The sequence below is a fragment of the Gracilinanus agilis genome, chromosome 1 (assembly GCF_016433145.1).
Source record: "Gracilinanus agilis isolate LMUSP501 chromosome 1, AgileGrace, whole genome shotgun sequence".
Lineage (NCBI taxonomy): Eukaryota > Metazoa > Chordata > Mammalia > Didelphimorphia > Didelphidae > Gracilinanus > Gracilinanus agilis.
The window spans coordinates 712,072,596-712,086,219 of record NC_058130.1 but is presented as its reverse complement, the minus strand read 5'-3'; the positions used below and the strand labels follow the sequence as shown (position 1 = coordinate 712,086,219).

Sequence of the window (13,624 nt, the reverse complement as noted above, 5' to 3'; positions counted from 1 at the left end):
AGGCCGCGGATGCGCTGCAGAGAGGGGTAGAGGTGGGGGTGCGGAGCTGAAGCTAGGGCGGCGAGCACGAGGTGAGGCTGAGATGGCGGGCACTTGTGAGGAGAGAGAATCTCTGCGCGCGCCGCCGCGGGCGGGGGCGAGGGCAGGGCCGCGGCCCGGGCTGGGGGCGCGCGCGCCTCCTGGGCCGCTCGACCGTTGGGGCGCTGGGCCAGGGGAGGCGCGCGGGCCGCTCGGGGCGGGGCGGGAGAGCGAGCTGTAGAGGTGTTGTAGAGGCCTGCCGCGGGGGTTCCCTTCGCTTGCTAGTCTACTTTAAAAGTCTCTAGAGCAGCCCACGAAGCTGCCATCCCCACCCTGAGGTCTAAGGGGCGGGGGGGGGGGGGGGGGAGCGGGACGTAGGAGAAGACTTGGCAAGTTTTAGTCTGAAGTTTGTCAGAAGTCGGTCTCCCGCACTTCTCCACGCCGGGGATCCCTTCCCCATGTTTGTGCTTTGATGGGGACCTCCTCCACGTTTGTGCTTAATAGGAAGTCTCCATATTTTTACTCTAATGGAGAACCACCTATGTTTGTGCCCTTCTCACGTTTATACTTTATGGGGAGCTGCTCATGTTTGTAGTCTGATAGAGAGATCCTCTGTATTTGTGCCCCTCATGCTTATACTTGGGGAGCTCCCCTCATGTTTGAGCTATTTGTGACCCCTTTCACTACCCTGCATGCAGACCACTGTTCTAGAACTTGGACAAAATGCCCGACTCCAGGTCTTTATGTCTAATTAATTAGTTTAGGCATATAGGATTTCGTGAATATAGGTGATCTTACTACTGCTGAGTTTAAGATCTCCGCGAATTCTTCCTACTGAAAAAAAAATCTATATTAGACTATCCTGACCACAAATAAGCCTCATTGAATTTGGGCAATTCCTTATGTTTTAGACCCTAATAAGTATCTTACTTAATTTTTTGCCCTGCTGGCATGGATTTAGAGACTGTTGCTTCCACACTGCTGTAGGAGAGATTTTGATGGATGACAGTTTAAAGGAAATCTTTTCAAGGTAGTGCCAAGTTCACTTGAAAAGATGGATTTTAACAATTATTTCTGGAAGTAGGCTCAGCCTAGTAAACCTTGTGCAGAGGTTTTTATAAATGGACATGAGAAATTTTTTAAAGAATTCTTAGGGATGCGGAAGAATTGGAGAGAGGGAAAGAATGTGACATTAAAAGTTAAAAAATTTTTTTAAAATGCTTGGTCTGTCCATGAATTCCAAGGCCTCTATGGGTCAGCTAAATAGGCTAACATAGGGTCAGAAGAAAATGAGAAAGCCTGTGTGATCAGTGACTTTTTTGAATCTTCCCAATTTTTGTTTAAGGTTGTAATTGCTAGTTTAAGTTATAAACCCATTAGGGACTCATAAATTATTAATTCTTTACCTGTGCAGCTAGTTCCAGTTGTGAACTTAATTAAAGATAGGAGCCAGGTATCTGTAGCTGAGGCATGCAAACTTTTAAGTAATTTAAGACTGAATTTCAAGAGAAAGAAACCGCAAGGTAATAAATGTTATATCTTCAAGACTTGAAAGAACATTTTTGAAATTTTATTTTATAGATAAAGAGTGGCGCTTTTTTTTTTTTTTTTGGTATTGTGAGTGGGACAGTATTGCTAAGAGGGTTTTGTTATGTTTTAATCCAGCAAAAAAGTACCTCTGAGTACTTGAGGAAAGAAGGCACTTCCTGAGTTCCTGCCTTTGTCTTTCCCTCTTTGTGTGTATTTGAAGTTCCCAAGATCTGTGGCAGAGGATATTTGGTTTAAAATATTTTTCGACTACAAGGCTTTGTCATAAATACATTTTTAACATGGATTAAAATAAGTACTTCTTTTTAATTGGATTCTTATTTTCAAGCTGTGTTAACCTAATTAAGAAGCTTAGGTGATAAAAGAAGTAGGTATTAACATCATCTTTTTACTGGTACAGATCTACAGTTTGGCAGGAGGCCTTTTAATCAAAGCATTCTAACTAAGGGTGGTGTATTATGAGCCTCAAATAGAGGGAGAAAGAGCAGTTTTAAATTGGGTCTCTAGCAGCCATCTGCCCATCTCTAGATCTGGACTCTTATTTTTGTACTTTATGACATGTAGTTTTGTCAGACAAGGTGGTGAGTTTTCCAGAACAGACTCTCATTTGAGTACTTTTATCTCCATCCCAACACTTTCCCACCTGCCCAGTACAGACAAGTATTGATCACAAATATTAACATACTTGTTAATTGCCAGAATTTGCCATGCAGAAATGGCTATGATGAGGGCAAGCGTCATGATCCTGGCTCCCATCTCTGATTTGAGGAGTTCGAATTTCTAAGAATAGACTTTTGGATTTTTCATGTGTCCAAATATTGAGAAGGATCTGTTTCTTTGTCTTTTTGTGTTTATCACTTGGTTGAACCTCTCTCTGTAAGTGACCATTAGAGAAGCAGATACTATCTTACCTTCCCTTTGCCTCTTTCCTTCTGTGGTATGGCTTTACTCTTATGCTATATCTTTCTTTTCCTTGGTCAGAATGGCTGAACAAGATGTAGAAAATGAATTGCTTGACTATGAAGAAGATGAGGAGCCTCAACCTCTGACAGAGAGCACACCTACTCCTGCTAAGAAGGATGTCAAGGGTTCTTATGTCTCCATTCATAGCTCTGGCTTCAGAGATTTTCTTCTGAAACCTGAGCTCCTGAGGGCTATTGTGGACTGTGGCTTTGAGCATCCATCTGAAGGTAGGTGCTTTCTTCCCTCTTCTGCTTTCATAGTCTCAGCTATGCATGGAAATATCTAACATTTATAATAACAATAGGGGCAGCTAGCTGACTCAGTAGATAGAGAGCCAGACCAAGAAATGGAAGGTTGTGGTTTCAAATCTGGCCTAGGTACTTTCTAGTTATGTGTCTCTTAATCCCCCCATTGCCCAGCCCTTGCCACTCTTCTGCCTTGGAACCAATGCTTAGTATTGATTCTGAGACAGAAGATAAGGGTTTTAAAATAAAATAATGGTTAACATTTATAACACTTAAGTTAGCTTCCTATAGTATCTGATTTGATTAAGTTTGCTCTAGAACAGCAGTCATTCAGTTTGGTTCCTTGGATAAAGATATTAAACACACACCTCTTCCCCCCATTACTGGTAATGTCTGCTTAGGCACCAGATGTGCTTGGTTATTTTCTGTCTTCCTCCTTTCAACTCCTTTACCTGACAGGAAACTGATGGGCACCATTTAAGTCCTTTCTGATCAAGTGCTTTTTTCCTGGTACCTTGTTTGGACCAGTTCAATTTACTAGAACTTATAAGGAAAGCCACTAGTTTTTTCCACTTGACAATAATTCCTTATATTTGCCTAGCATTTTCATTTCCATATTCCTATTTGATTCTCACACCATCCCTCTGTGGTAGGCAGGTTAGGCATGATCATTTTTTATAGTTTTATATATTCTGTTTATATAAGTAGCCTAGATTGCTTAAATTATTTGCCTAAAGTGATATAATGAGCCCATTGCTGAAATGGGATTAGAAGTCAGGGCTCTTGATTCTAAGCCTGATAATCTTCACAGCATATTTTTATGCTTAGAGCTCTGAATACTATGTTTCTCTCAGTCCAGCATGAGTGTATTCCTCAAGCCATCTTGGGAATGGATGTCCTTTGCCAGGCCAAGTCTGGAATGGGCAAGACAGCGGTCTTTGTGTTGGCTACACTGCAGCAGATAGAGCCTGTGGATGGACAGGTATGGGTGTGTCTTGTCTTGTTTTGTCTTGTCTGTCTGTCCTTTACAGTAAGTTAGAAACCACAGCAGAAGTGGAGAGAACTTTTCCCCTTTTGCTGCCATTATTTTTTCCTGGAAATAAGATGTTCTTTAGGAACTTGGGAAATTGATTTTAATTCAGATTAAATAAATGTTGAGATTTTGTCCTGAGTCTTGTTGGGCCCTGCTAAGAAGAAATGAGAAGATATAACTATTGCTCTCAAGGAGCTAGGTTATACTATGCCATTTTTTAACATACACCCTGTATACTTAGATGGATTAGTATAAGAACACATTCCAGCAGTGAAGGTTGCAGACTTTTCTGTAATTCCTGCCAGTGTTCTTCCATGTGTTCTTCCTAAGAGAACCCTGCCAGTGTGCTAGAGGTTCTGTATTTCTTTTACATTTCCATCTTAGAACATTGGTTCTAAGGCAGAAGAGTGGTAAGAGCTAGGCAATGGGGGTTAAGTGACTTGCCCAGGGTCACACAGCCAGGAAATGTCTGTGGTCAAATTTGAACCCAGGACCTCCCATCTCTAGGCCTGACTCTCAATCCACTGAACTACCTAACTCCTATCTCCCCTTTCCTGGAGATAGTAAGCAATTTGATCAGGGTTATACATGTGCTATCATGCCAAATATTTCCATATTGTTCATTTTTGTAAGAGAATACTCATATGAAACCAAAACCCCAGAATAAAAACCCAAATAAACTAAAGTGAAAAATCATATGCTTTGATCTGCATTCTGATTCCAACAGTTCTTTCTCTGGAGCTGGATAGCATTCTTTGTTATAAGTCCTTCAGAATTCTCATGGATCATTGCATTGTTGAAATTAGCTAAACATTTTACAGTTGTTCATTCCATAATATTGATATTACATATACAATGTTCTCCTGATTCTATTACTCTCTTCAGCGGTCCATATAGGTCTTTCCAGCTCTTTCTGAAGCCATCCTGTTCTTAATTTCTTACAGCCCAATAGTATTTCATCATCATCATATACCATAATTTGTTCAGCCATTCCCCAATTGATAGGTATCTATTCAATTTCCAATTCTTTGCCACAACATAAAGACTGCTATAAATATTTTTCTACAAGTAGGTCCTTTCCCCTTTTTTTGGTCTTTTTGGGATACAGACCTAGTATTGGTATTTTTTTTTTCTTTTTTTCTTTTTAATTTTAAACCCTTAACTTCTGTGTATTGACTTATAGGTGGAAGAGTGGTAAGGGTAGGCAATGGGGGTCAAGTGACTTGCCCAGGGTCACACAGCTGGGAAGTGTCTGAGGCCGGATTTGAACCTAGGACCTCCCGTATCTAGGCCTGGCTCTCAATCCACTGAGCTACCCAGCTGCCCCTTAGTATTGGTATTTTGATCACAACTCTACCAACAATGCATTAGGGTCCACATTTTGCCACATCCCCTCCAACTTCTTTACTTTACTGTCATTGGCCAATCTGATAGGTGTGAGGTAGTACCTCAGAATTATTTTAATTTGTGTTTCTCTAATCAAGAGTGCGCATCTTCTTTTCTGAACATATGCTTCTTTAATCTCTTTTGGTCATGGGCTGTAGCCAGGAAACATAAGTGTTCATGGTGGTTGCTCCATTGATTTGGGTCACCTGCATGCAACTCTAGGAGGTGGCAAGTAAGGTATATCTCACAAGAAACCTTTTTTTCAAAAAAGCTGGAGAGTCCCTTGCTTTGTTTGCTATGAGGAGGTTCTTCTTTAGTAACCTTGCCTATTCTACTTGCCACAGTTGAACCTTTTTGATCTCTACTTCTTAGAAGCTCTGTATTTTCTTTCATCACTCGTGCCTTTCCTGAGCTCTTGTGCCCTCCTTCTTAATTAAAACCCATGGATTCATTCAGTCTATATTTATATGTAGACTTTCTCCCCATTAGAGGGCAGTGGTTTTTATTTTTTTGTCTTTGCAACCCCTGGGTCTGCATGTGTGGTATGAGCTTAATAAACCCTGGTAGTTGATTGTCTCTCTTTGAGATCTCTTTTAATTCTGAGTGTCAGTGACCTGTCCAGACAGACTGGAGTGAGTCCTTCTCACTTCATCTTCTAACTCCTGTCTCTGAGCCACTGCACAAGCTGCACATCACTCTTTCTTCATGTCTCAGAAAGTGTTTTTCCTTCAACACACTAAGGTGTTACTTTTCCCCCTATTCCCTCAAATGATAGTGTCTCCATATTTTTGGACATGGATGACCTTAGCAAAATGTAAGCTCCATGAGGGTAGGCACTCTTGTTTTTTATCCCTATAGCCTCATTGCCAGTACATAGGAACTTAATATGATTTGTTGATTTGGCTAGATCTTTTTGTTTTATGCTTATTTGATCAGAATAATTAGAAGAATTTTAGGCCTTCTGCAGCTATACATATAGCCTAATTCCAAATGTTGGACAGTACATTTAATCTTAATAGTAGATTATATATCTATATATGCCTATATCTTAACTTATTTTCCTTTCAAAAAGTTTCTTCAAGACATTCAGCCTGTAAACAAAACAGAAAGTACTGTTCTGGAGTCCTTTTGTTGATGGTCTTTTGTGTACTGAATACCAGAAATAGCAAAATGTATGACAGTGTCAGGATTGTCAAGACAGGCATTTATTTAATGTCTACTATCCCGCTGTCTTCCTCTACCTGCTCTTTGGAGAATGGCATTGGTGATATTGGAGTAAGAATCCTTTGTCTCTGCAGGTAACAGTCCTTGTCATGTGCCACACGCGGGAATTGGCCTTCCAGATCAGTAAGGAATATGAGCGATTTTCCAAGTACATGCCCAATGTCAAGGTAAGTCTTCTATCTGTTCTGGGTGCTGAGAGGATTAATGCTACTACCACTAGTACTGCTTCTACTACAACCACCACTACTACCAGAGTGACTTTTAAGTTTTAATTATTTAGGAACCTCTGTTTAGTTGGCAGGAAGGAATTCCCTTTGCATTCTAGAGTCTTTGGGTGCCCCTTAGTCCCTGGAGCCTTCAGCTTTGTTGCTTGGTCAACTTTACAAAACTTGGCCACTATACTGCCTTTGAGGTTTGCCATCATTTATCCTTAAAAGCCTAATGAATTATGCACTGTCTCCAGAGACCCAGAGTTGGAATCCCAACCCTGTTGTTTCTTTTAAATGTGTATCAGTTAATGGGCCAGTAGAGGCTTAGACAGGGCTTCAGGCCTGAGGCTAATCTACTGGGCCATGACACCTCTTCTTGAACAGGTGAAGATAACCTCTTGTAAGGGTTGATCTTTTGGTTTTTAGTGGCAAATGCCTGTCTAGGCAAGAGGCAAACTCAAGCCCTCAACCACAAAGCAGCCTAGCTATTTGGGGAGAGATGAAGACTGCTTTGTTTTAGGTGTTTGCTTTAGGAGTTTTGGGGTGTGCATGCTTATATGATGCAATGATATTATCTGTTAGTGACTGATCTTCCTATTCCTAACCTACTGTGTATATATCGCAGGTTTCTGTGTTCTTTGGTGGTCTTTCGATCAAGAAGGATGAAGATGTTCTGAAGAAAAATTGTCCCCATGTAGTGGTGGGGACACCTGGCCGGATTCTGGCCTTAGTACGCAACAAGAGCCTCAATCTGAAAAACGTGAAGCACTTTGTACTGGATGAGTGTGACAAGATGCTGGAGCAGCTTGGTGAGTCTCTATTTCCTGTTTCTGTTGACCCTGTCCCCTGCAGCATGGCATCCCAGGATCTGAAAAGGACCAAGGGAGTGCTCTGTGCTATGTCTGTTCTTGGTCAGGCAGATGGGACTAGAGCAATGGGAATTATATCTGATACTCTCCTAGCACCTCTGCTTTTCCCTGTCGTTTAGGGAAACATTTAGGGTTCCCCTCCATGCTTTTCTTAGTGGTCTGTCCTATTCAGTTTCCAGGCATTTCCCCTCGGAGTCATGGAGATGAGCCTGATTCTCTCCTAAGTCACTGTGCTTCCAGCCATTTGGCTGTGTTAGACTGAGACTGAGCTCTGCCTTAGGGAGTAGGAAGGGTAGATGGAGGCCATAGTGTACTTGGAAAGAGTTCAAGGTCCTCATTTCCCAAAGAACAGCCTCTTTCCTACCTGTCAACTCCCAAATAAAAAAAAATCTTAAAGGGGAATTTGGAGACCATCTGTTTCAGCTCATACTGGATGAGAAATCTCTAGCATATCATCAAAGTCATCTAACCTTTGCTTGGAGACCTCTAGTATGGAGGACTCCACTGTCTCCTAAGGTAACCCATTTCACATCTGGACAGTTATATTGTTAGGAAAGTTCTTCTAATATCAAACCTAAAGTTGCCCAAGTGTAGCTTCTTCCTATTATTCCTAATTGTGCCCTCTGGGGAGGTGTTTGAGGCCAGAGTATTAATTCCCATCTGGTTGAGGACTTTTTATCCAGGACTCAAGACACATTCAGAGTTTTAGGGTCCCAGTTTCATACTCAATTTGGAATCAGCTGGTATGGAGGTTCAAAACCTGCTCTCCTTTATTAGCTGGGTGACTTTGAACAAGTTATTGAATTGCTCTACCTAAATTTCATCTGTAAAATGAGGGCATTGGACTAGTGACCCTCAAGAGTTCCTTCTACTTATAAATCCTACGATCCTTTGACCTGGGGAGAAACCTGTACTTCTTTTAAACTGTTTTCTTCTCATGTCCTTTGAACCAGTGAAAGCAGTGGGAGCAAAGGGGTAAACCAGGAGATCTTCAAATTTCCTAAGTTACTGGCTCTGAATACATCCCCAGCCAGGCTCTTGGCAAGGCAAAGCTCAGCAATTGCTAGCTGCCATAATTTGGCCCCAAGTCAAGAGGGACAGTGAAAGATTAGGTATGTGTCTTAAGTGTGTCTAAAGTGCCAACTACAGCTAGAATCCCAGCAGCTGTCTCTACCTCAGGCTGCCCTACCCCGAGGCCGTGACACGAGGTACACGGGCGCAGCTGGGTTCCCCACTGACAGCGTGTGTAAGTCAAAGTACTGCTCCTTCTTGCACCCATCTCTTCCCTACCATTCCTTGCTGTCACCTCACAGCCCCCCCATTCCCACCCCCACAAAAAAAAAAAAAAAAAAAGCAGGCTTGGGGCTTAGTCCTCAGGAATTTTTCCCCTCCTAGGTCACATGCCCTCTCAGCCCACATCTTGTGTTTGCTGGGGTTGGGGCGGGGACCAGAGTGTGGGTGAGTGTGGTTTTTGGTTTATGTGGGGAGACCTTGGCCAACAGCAACCTAATGCCCTCTTTCTTCTCTTTCCTTGTCCCCCTTCCCTCCAGACATGCGCCGGGATGTGCAAGAAATCTTCCGCTTGACACCCCATGAGAAGCAGTGCATGATGTTCAGTGCCACCCTGAGTAAGGAGATAAGGCCTGTCTGCAGGAAGTTCATGCAGGATGTGAGTTCGAAGAGAACATGCCCCCAGCCCAGCTCACCAGAGGAGAAATCCCCCTCCTATCCCCGGCTGTTTTTCACCCCTCACCTGGGAGCAGGGCCTGCCATAGGCTGGACTGTGCTGTGGAGCAGCCAGGAGTGGCTTAGCTGCCTGCCCTCCCCCGACGGACAGAGAGGCAAGAGGCAACGTGGTGTAGTGGAGACAGAGCAGTGGACTGAGTCAGATCTGGGTTCTAAACCTGGCATTAACTCGCTGTGTGACCATGAACAAGTCACAACCCCTCTGGCTCATCTGTAAAATGATGGGGTTGGACTAAATGATTTCCATAATGATTCTGTGACTCTGAGTTCTTAACACTGAACAGGTGAGCCCTGCTCTTCTCCCCTCCCTGGGTGAGAGGGTACAGGGAGGGGACCAGGCTGCCTCTAAAGGTTGTTCAGTGCCTGACTTGCTGTGCCAAAGATCAGAGCTGATGCCAGTTTCCCATGGCTGGGACAATGCATCCCTTCAGGATTAGGGACTACCTCTCTGCCAAGGGGGACCTGTGCCTTCAGGAGTAGGGCTGGCTTGGCAGGTACAGCCTTCCCCCCATCTCAATTTCTTTTCTTCTTCTGTCTTCCCTCTCCTGACAAAGACTCCATACCTCTGCCCTGTGCATCCCTATCTTTGCTAGGTAGAGACTATTCAAACTTGACCCCTGCAGAATGGGATACAAAGCAGAACAGAACCGCTGGGCTTTCCGTCACAACGCTGTCCTGCTCCGTTCTCATGAGTGGGAGCCTGGGGCGGAAGGTTCAGAATCCTCGTCCTTCTTCCCTACAGCCAATGGAAGTTTTTGTGGATGATGAGACAAAATTGACACTGCATGGGCTCCAACAATACTACGTGAAGCTTAAGGACAGCGAGAAAAACAGAAAACTCTTTGATCTCTTGGATGTGCTAGAGTTTAACCAGGTGATGCCTCCTTGCCAAGTTGAGCTGGGGGTAGGAGCCCTCAGGTTGTGGGAGGGAAGGTATCTGCCCTCCCCAGCATTCTGAGATGGGCTGGGCCAGGAGTGTGACGTGGATGAGGTCTGTGTCTCCTCAGGTTGTGATCTTTGTGAAGTCAGTGCAGCGTTGTGTAGCTTTGGCTCAGCTCCTTGTGGAACAGAATTTCCCAGCCATTGCCATCCATAGAGGCATGGCCCAGGAGGAAAGGTAAGTTCCCTTTACAAAAGGAATAGTCATAATATCTCACAGTTCAGTAGTGTTTTGATTTTCCTTAGAATGTAAGCTTCTTGGAAAGACATCAACTGACTCAGAGTGAAATAAGCAGAACCAGGAGAACATATATACACAGTAACAGCAATATTATACAATGATCAGCTGTGATAGACTTAGCTGCTCTGATCAATACAAGAATAAATATGAGGGACTTATGACAAAGGATGCTCTCCACCTCCAGAGAAAGAACTATTGGAATCAGGATGCAGATGAAAGCATATGATTTTTCATTTTAGTTTATTTTGGGGTTTTGGCTTTGTGATTATTCTATTACAAGAATGAACAATATGGAAATATATTTTGCATGATAACACATGTATAACCCTAACCCAGATTGAATTGCTTGCCAGCTCTAGGAAGGGGGAGGGAAGGAAAGGAGGGAAACAATTTGGATCAGATAACTTTGAAAAAATTATGTGGAAATTTGTTATTACATGTAATTGGTAAAATAAAATGTCTTTTATAATAAAATTTTTTTTAAGTCCCTGCCCTTGTTGAGCTTATACTAGAACAAAAGATAAGTAAATATGAGATAGAGGAGAAAAAAATCTGACTATTCCTGACTCTGCTTTAATTTCCTTGAGATAAAAATGGTTCCACGCACACACACACACACACACACACACACACACACACACACACACACACACACACACACACACACACACACACACGCTCGCTCGCTCACTAGCTAGCTAGTAGGTAGTAGAACTGGGATTTAAATTTAGGTCTCCAGGTTGAAGGTCACAAATTTCCTTTTTTCACTCATTCAGTTTCCTAGTCATTGAGGGATGCTAGATAAGGGTATGTTTTTGGAGAGAGAGGGTGCTCTGGGGGTTAGAGGTAGGCTAGGGAAGACTAACCCTGCTTATCTCAGTAATTCAACAAATTAGATGTCTCTTTGTCACTACTGGATCTCTTTAGCCATGAAATTGACTCAGCTCTCTCTGTCATTACCAATTTCTAGACTGTCACGGTACCAACAGTTCAAAGATTTCCAGCGACGGATCCTAGTGGCCACCAATCTGTTTGGTCGAGGAATGGATATTGAGCGGGTCAACATAGTCTTCAATTACGACATGCCTGAGGACTCTGATACTTACCTGCACCGGGTAAGAGCTTGTGCTTGGTTTTGAGGCGACTTTGTTCACTGTACTCCTAAAGCAGGGTGGCCAATGTTTGCCCCTAAGGCTGAGGGAATGGGAGAAACCCAAATAGGAAATAGGAGATCCATTGTGGTACTGTTGGAAATGGAATAGCTCACCCAATCTTGTCATTGTGCAGGTAAGAAACCTGAGGTCAGACACCTGCCCCATGTAAATCCTGAATGTATAGGCCAGATTTAAACATCTCTGCTAGAGGGGTTGAGGGTCCATTGTAAATGCTCAAGATCTCTTCTAACTCTGATGTCGTTATCTTCTGGGTACTGTAGGTTGCCAGGGCTGGCCGATTTGGAACCAAGGGTTTGGCCATCACCTTTGTCTCTGATGAGGGAGATGCCAAGATCCTTAATGACGTCCAGGACCGGTTTGAAGTGAATGTGGCAGAACTGCCTGAGGAAATTGACATCTCCACATATAGTAAGTGTTTGCCGAGGGCTTAGGCCTGCCTGGGAGGAGGAAGCCTGGGTGATTGGTTCATGCTTAGGATTAGGCCGTGACCAGGCTTTCCCAAACAACTCAATGAAACTGAGGGAAAAAGTAGTATAAAGAGATAGTGCTAGGCTGGGAGCTCTTGGAAGAACACATGGAAGTTGTGACATTAACATTTATTTTCTCTATTGTCCTGCAGTTGAAAAAAGTCGATAACCAAGAGCCACAGACGGGACCATCAGGGCTACCCCTGCCTCCGTTTGCTGCTTTTAAAATGTTTTCTAAGTGACAACGGGTATCACAAGTATTTTTACTGTGTTTTAAAGCTGTAGATTTGTGTAAGAATAAACTTTTATTACAAAAGTTTCACCTCTTTTCCTTTTTAGGGGAAAAAATCTTTTTAGGGGAGAGGACAGAAGCACACAAGGGTTTGTAATCATCTTTGTGGGCCTATTGAGAACAAAGAGGAGGCAGTAACTTATATTATATCAATCTGTTTAATTTGAAATATCCGCCTTAGAAAGCTTAAAAAAAAGATAAATATAAACAAATAAAAAAGTCCACACCATGCTTGATTTGGTTTCCCTGGCCCCTGGGCAGCAGAATTGCCTGTGCCCTCCTTCACTGGGTAGGGATGGGGCCAAGCCCCTTTGTACCGTTTGCCTCGGTCACTATCTTCACACAGCTTCCTAATAATAGGAGAAAGGGGAAATTGGGTCCTGTTTCACCTCTTCTGTGGTCCTGGCCCTTGGTGCCAAAGCTGAAGGAGGGAACATAAGTCCAGAGAGTTGGTTCCAGTGGGGAAGAAATCATGGGTTGCATATTTTTATGCCAGGACAATTTCTCTGCCCTCCTTCAGAAAAGCAGGAGCTACCTTTTTGGTTTTCTTGTAAGCTGGCTCTTCATCCCCTGGATGTTTAGGCTATACGAGGGGAATATGGCCCACTTTGAAGGGAAGATAGACTCCCTAGGAGTAGTGGGGAAGAGGGGTTATAGAATAGTTGGAAGAATCATTCTTTGGCATGTGCAAAAGCTGCAGTGTCCTCACAGGGCCCATCAGGCACCTTTCACATCCCAGACTCCAGCGAAGGTCTGAGGGCCTGAGAGGGAGAAAGCATCATCAGTCTTGTCCTCCTCAGGGCTTCCCACCCCATCTTACAGCTTACTCTCCCCCCTGAGCTCTCTCCTTCTGCCCTTACCCGACTCTGACTAGTTGTAGAGGTGGAAAACTCATTGTATTTGCTCTTAGTGACAATGCAGGCCCAGCGCCGGTACTCCTCTCGGACCTGTAGGGGAATTGATAATGAATCTTAGCAGAGACTCTTGGCTTTGGAGCCTGAGGATCCCAGGCTTTGGTCTCTTAGCCTCAATTGTAATTTAAGACAGGTTCTATAATCCCTTTTAGTCAGATCTGAACCCTGGACTCCCCATCCTCCCAAATACCTAGGCTTGCAACCTAGGCAGATCACCCCGCCAACCAATCTATTGCCGAGTCCTCTTAATTTCACATTTCTTGTCAGACCCCCTTTCTCTCCTGGCACTGCCATCATCCTGGTACATGAATTTGTCACCTCATGCCTTGACAGTTGCAATAACCTTTTATCTGGT

General features: G+C 43.5%; 2 protein-coding genes across 2 annotated transcripts in view; one reads left to right on the top strand and one right to left on the bottom strand.

The window, feature by feature from the left end:
• Positions 1-12,379, top strand: part of DDX39A (DExD-box helicase 39A) — a 22,547-nt gene extending 10,168 nt beyond the window's left edge. The window contains exons 2-11 of the mRNA XM_044670505.1: positions 2,548-2,756; positions 3,629-3,756; positions 6,492-6,584; positions 7,252-7,435; positions 9,046-9,164; positions 9,984-10,115; positions 10,249-10,358; positions 11,392-11,536; positions 11,857-12,004; positions 12,216-12,379. Of these exons, the coding sequence (XP_044526440.1) occupies positions 2,549-2,756; positions 3,629-3,756; positions 6,492-6,584; positions 7,252-7,435; positions 9,046-9,164; positions 9,984-10,115; positions 10,249-10,358; positions 11,392-11,536; positions 11,857-12,004; positions 12,216-12,232 (1,284 nt within the window). The 5' untranslated portion in view covers position 2,548 and the 3' untranslated portion in view covers positions 12,233-12,379. The remainder of the gene's footprint in view (positions 1-2,547; positions 2,757-3,628; positions 3,757-6,491; positions 6,585-7,251; positions 7,436-9,045; positions 9,165-9,983; positions 10,116-10,248; positions 10,359-11,391; positions 11,537-11,856; positions 12,005-12,215) is intronic.
• A 118-nt stretch (positions 12,380-12,497) lies between these two features.
• The window catches only part of ADGRE5 (adhesion G protein-coupled receptor E5), a 29,059-nt gene continuing 27,932 nt past the window's right edge, over positions 12,498-13,624 (bottom strand). Inside the window, exons 19-20 of the mRNA XM_044670481.1 lie at positions 13,216-13,302; positions 12,498-13,116 (exon numbers count right to left, since the gene is read on the bottom strand). Coding sequence (XP_044526416.1) covers positions 13,084-13,116; positions 13,216-13,302 — 120 coding nt within the window. The 3' untranslated portion in view covers positions 12,498-13,083. The remainder of the gene's footprint in view (positions 13,117-13,215; positions 13,303-13,624) is intronic.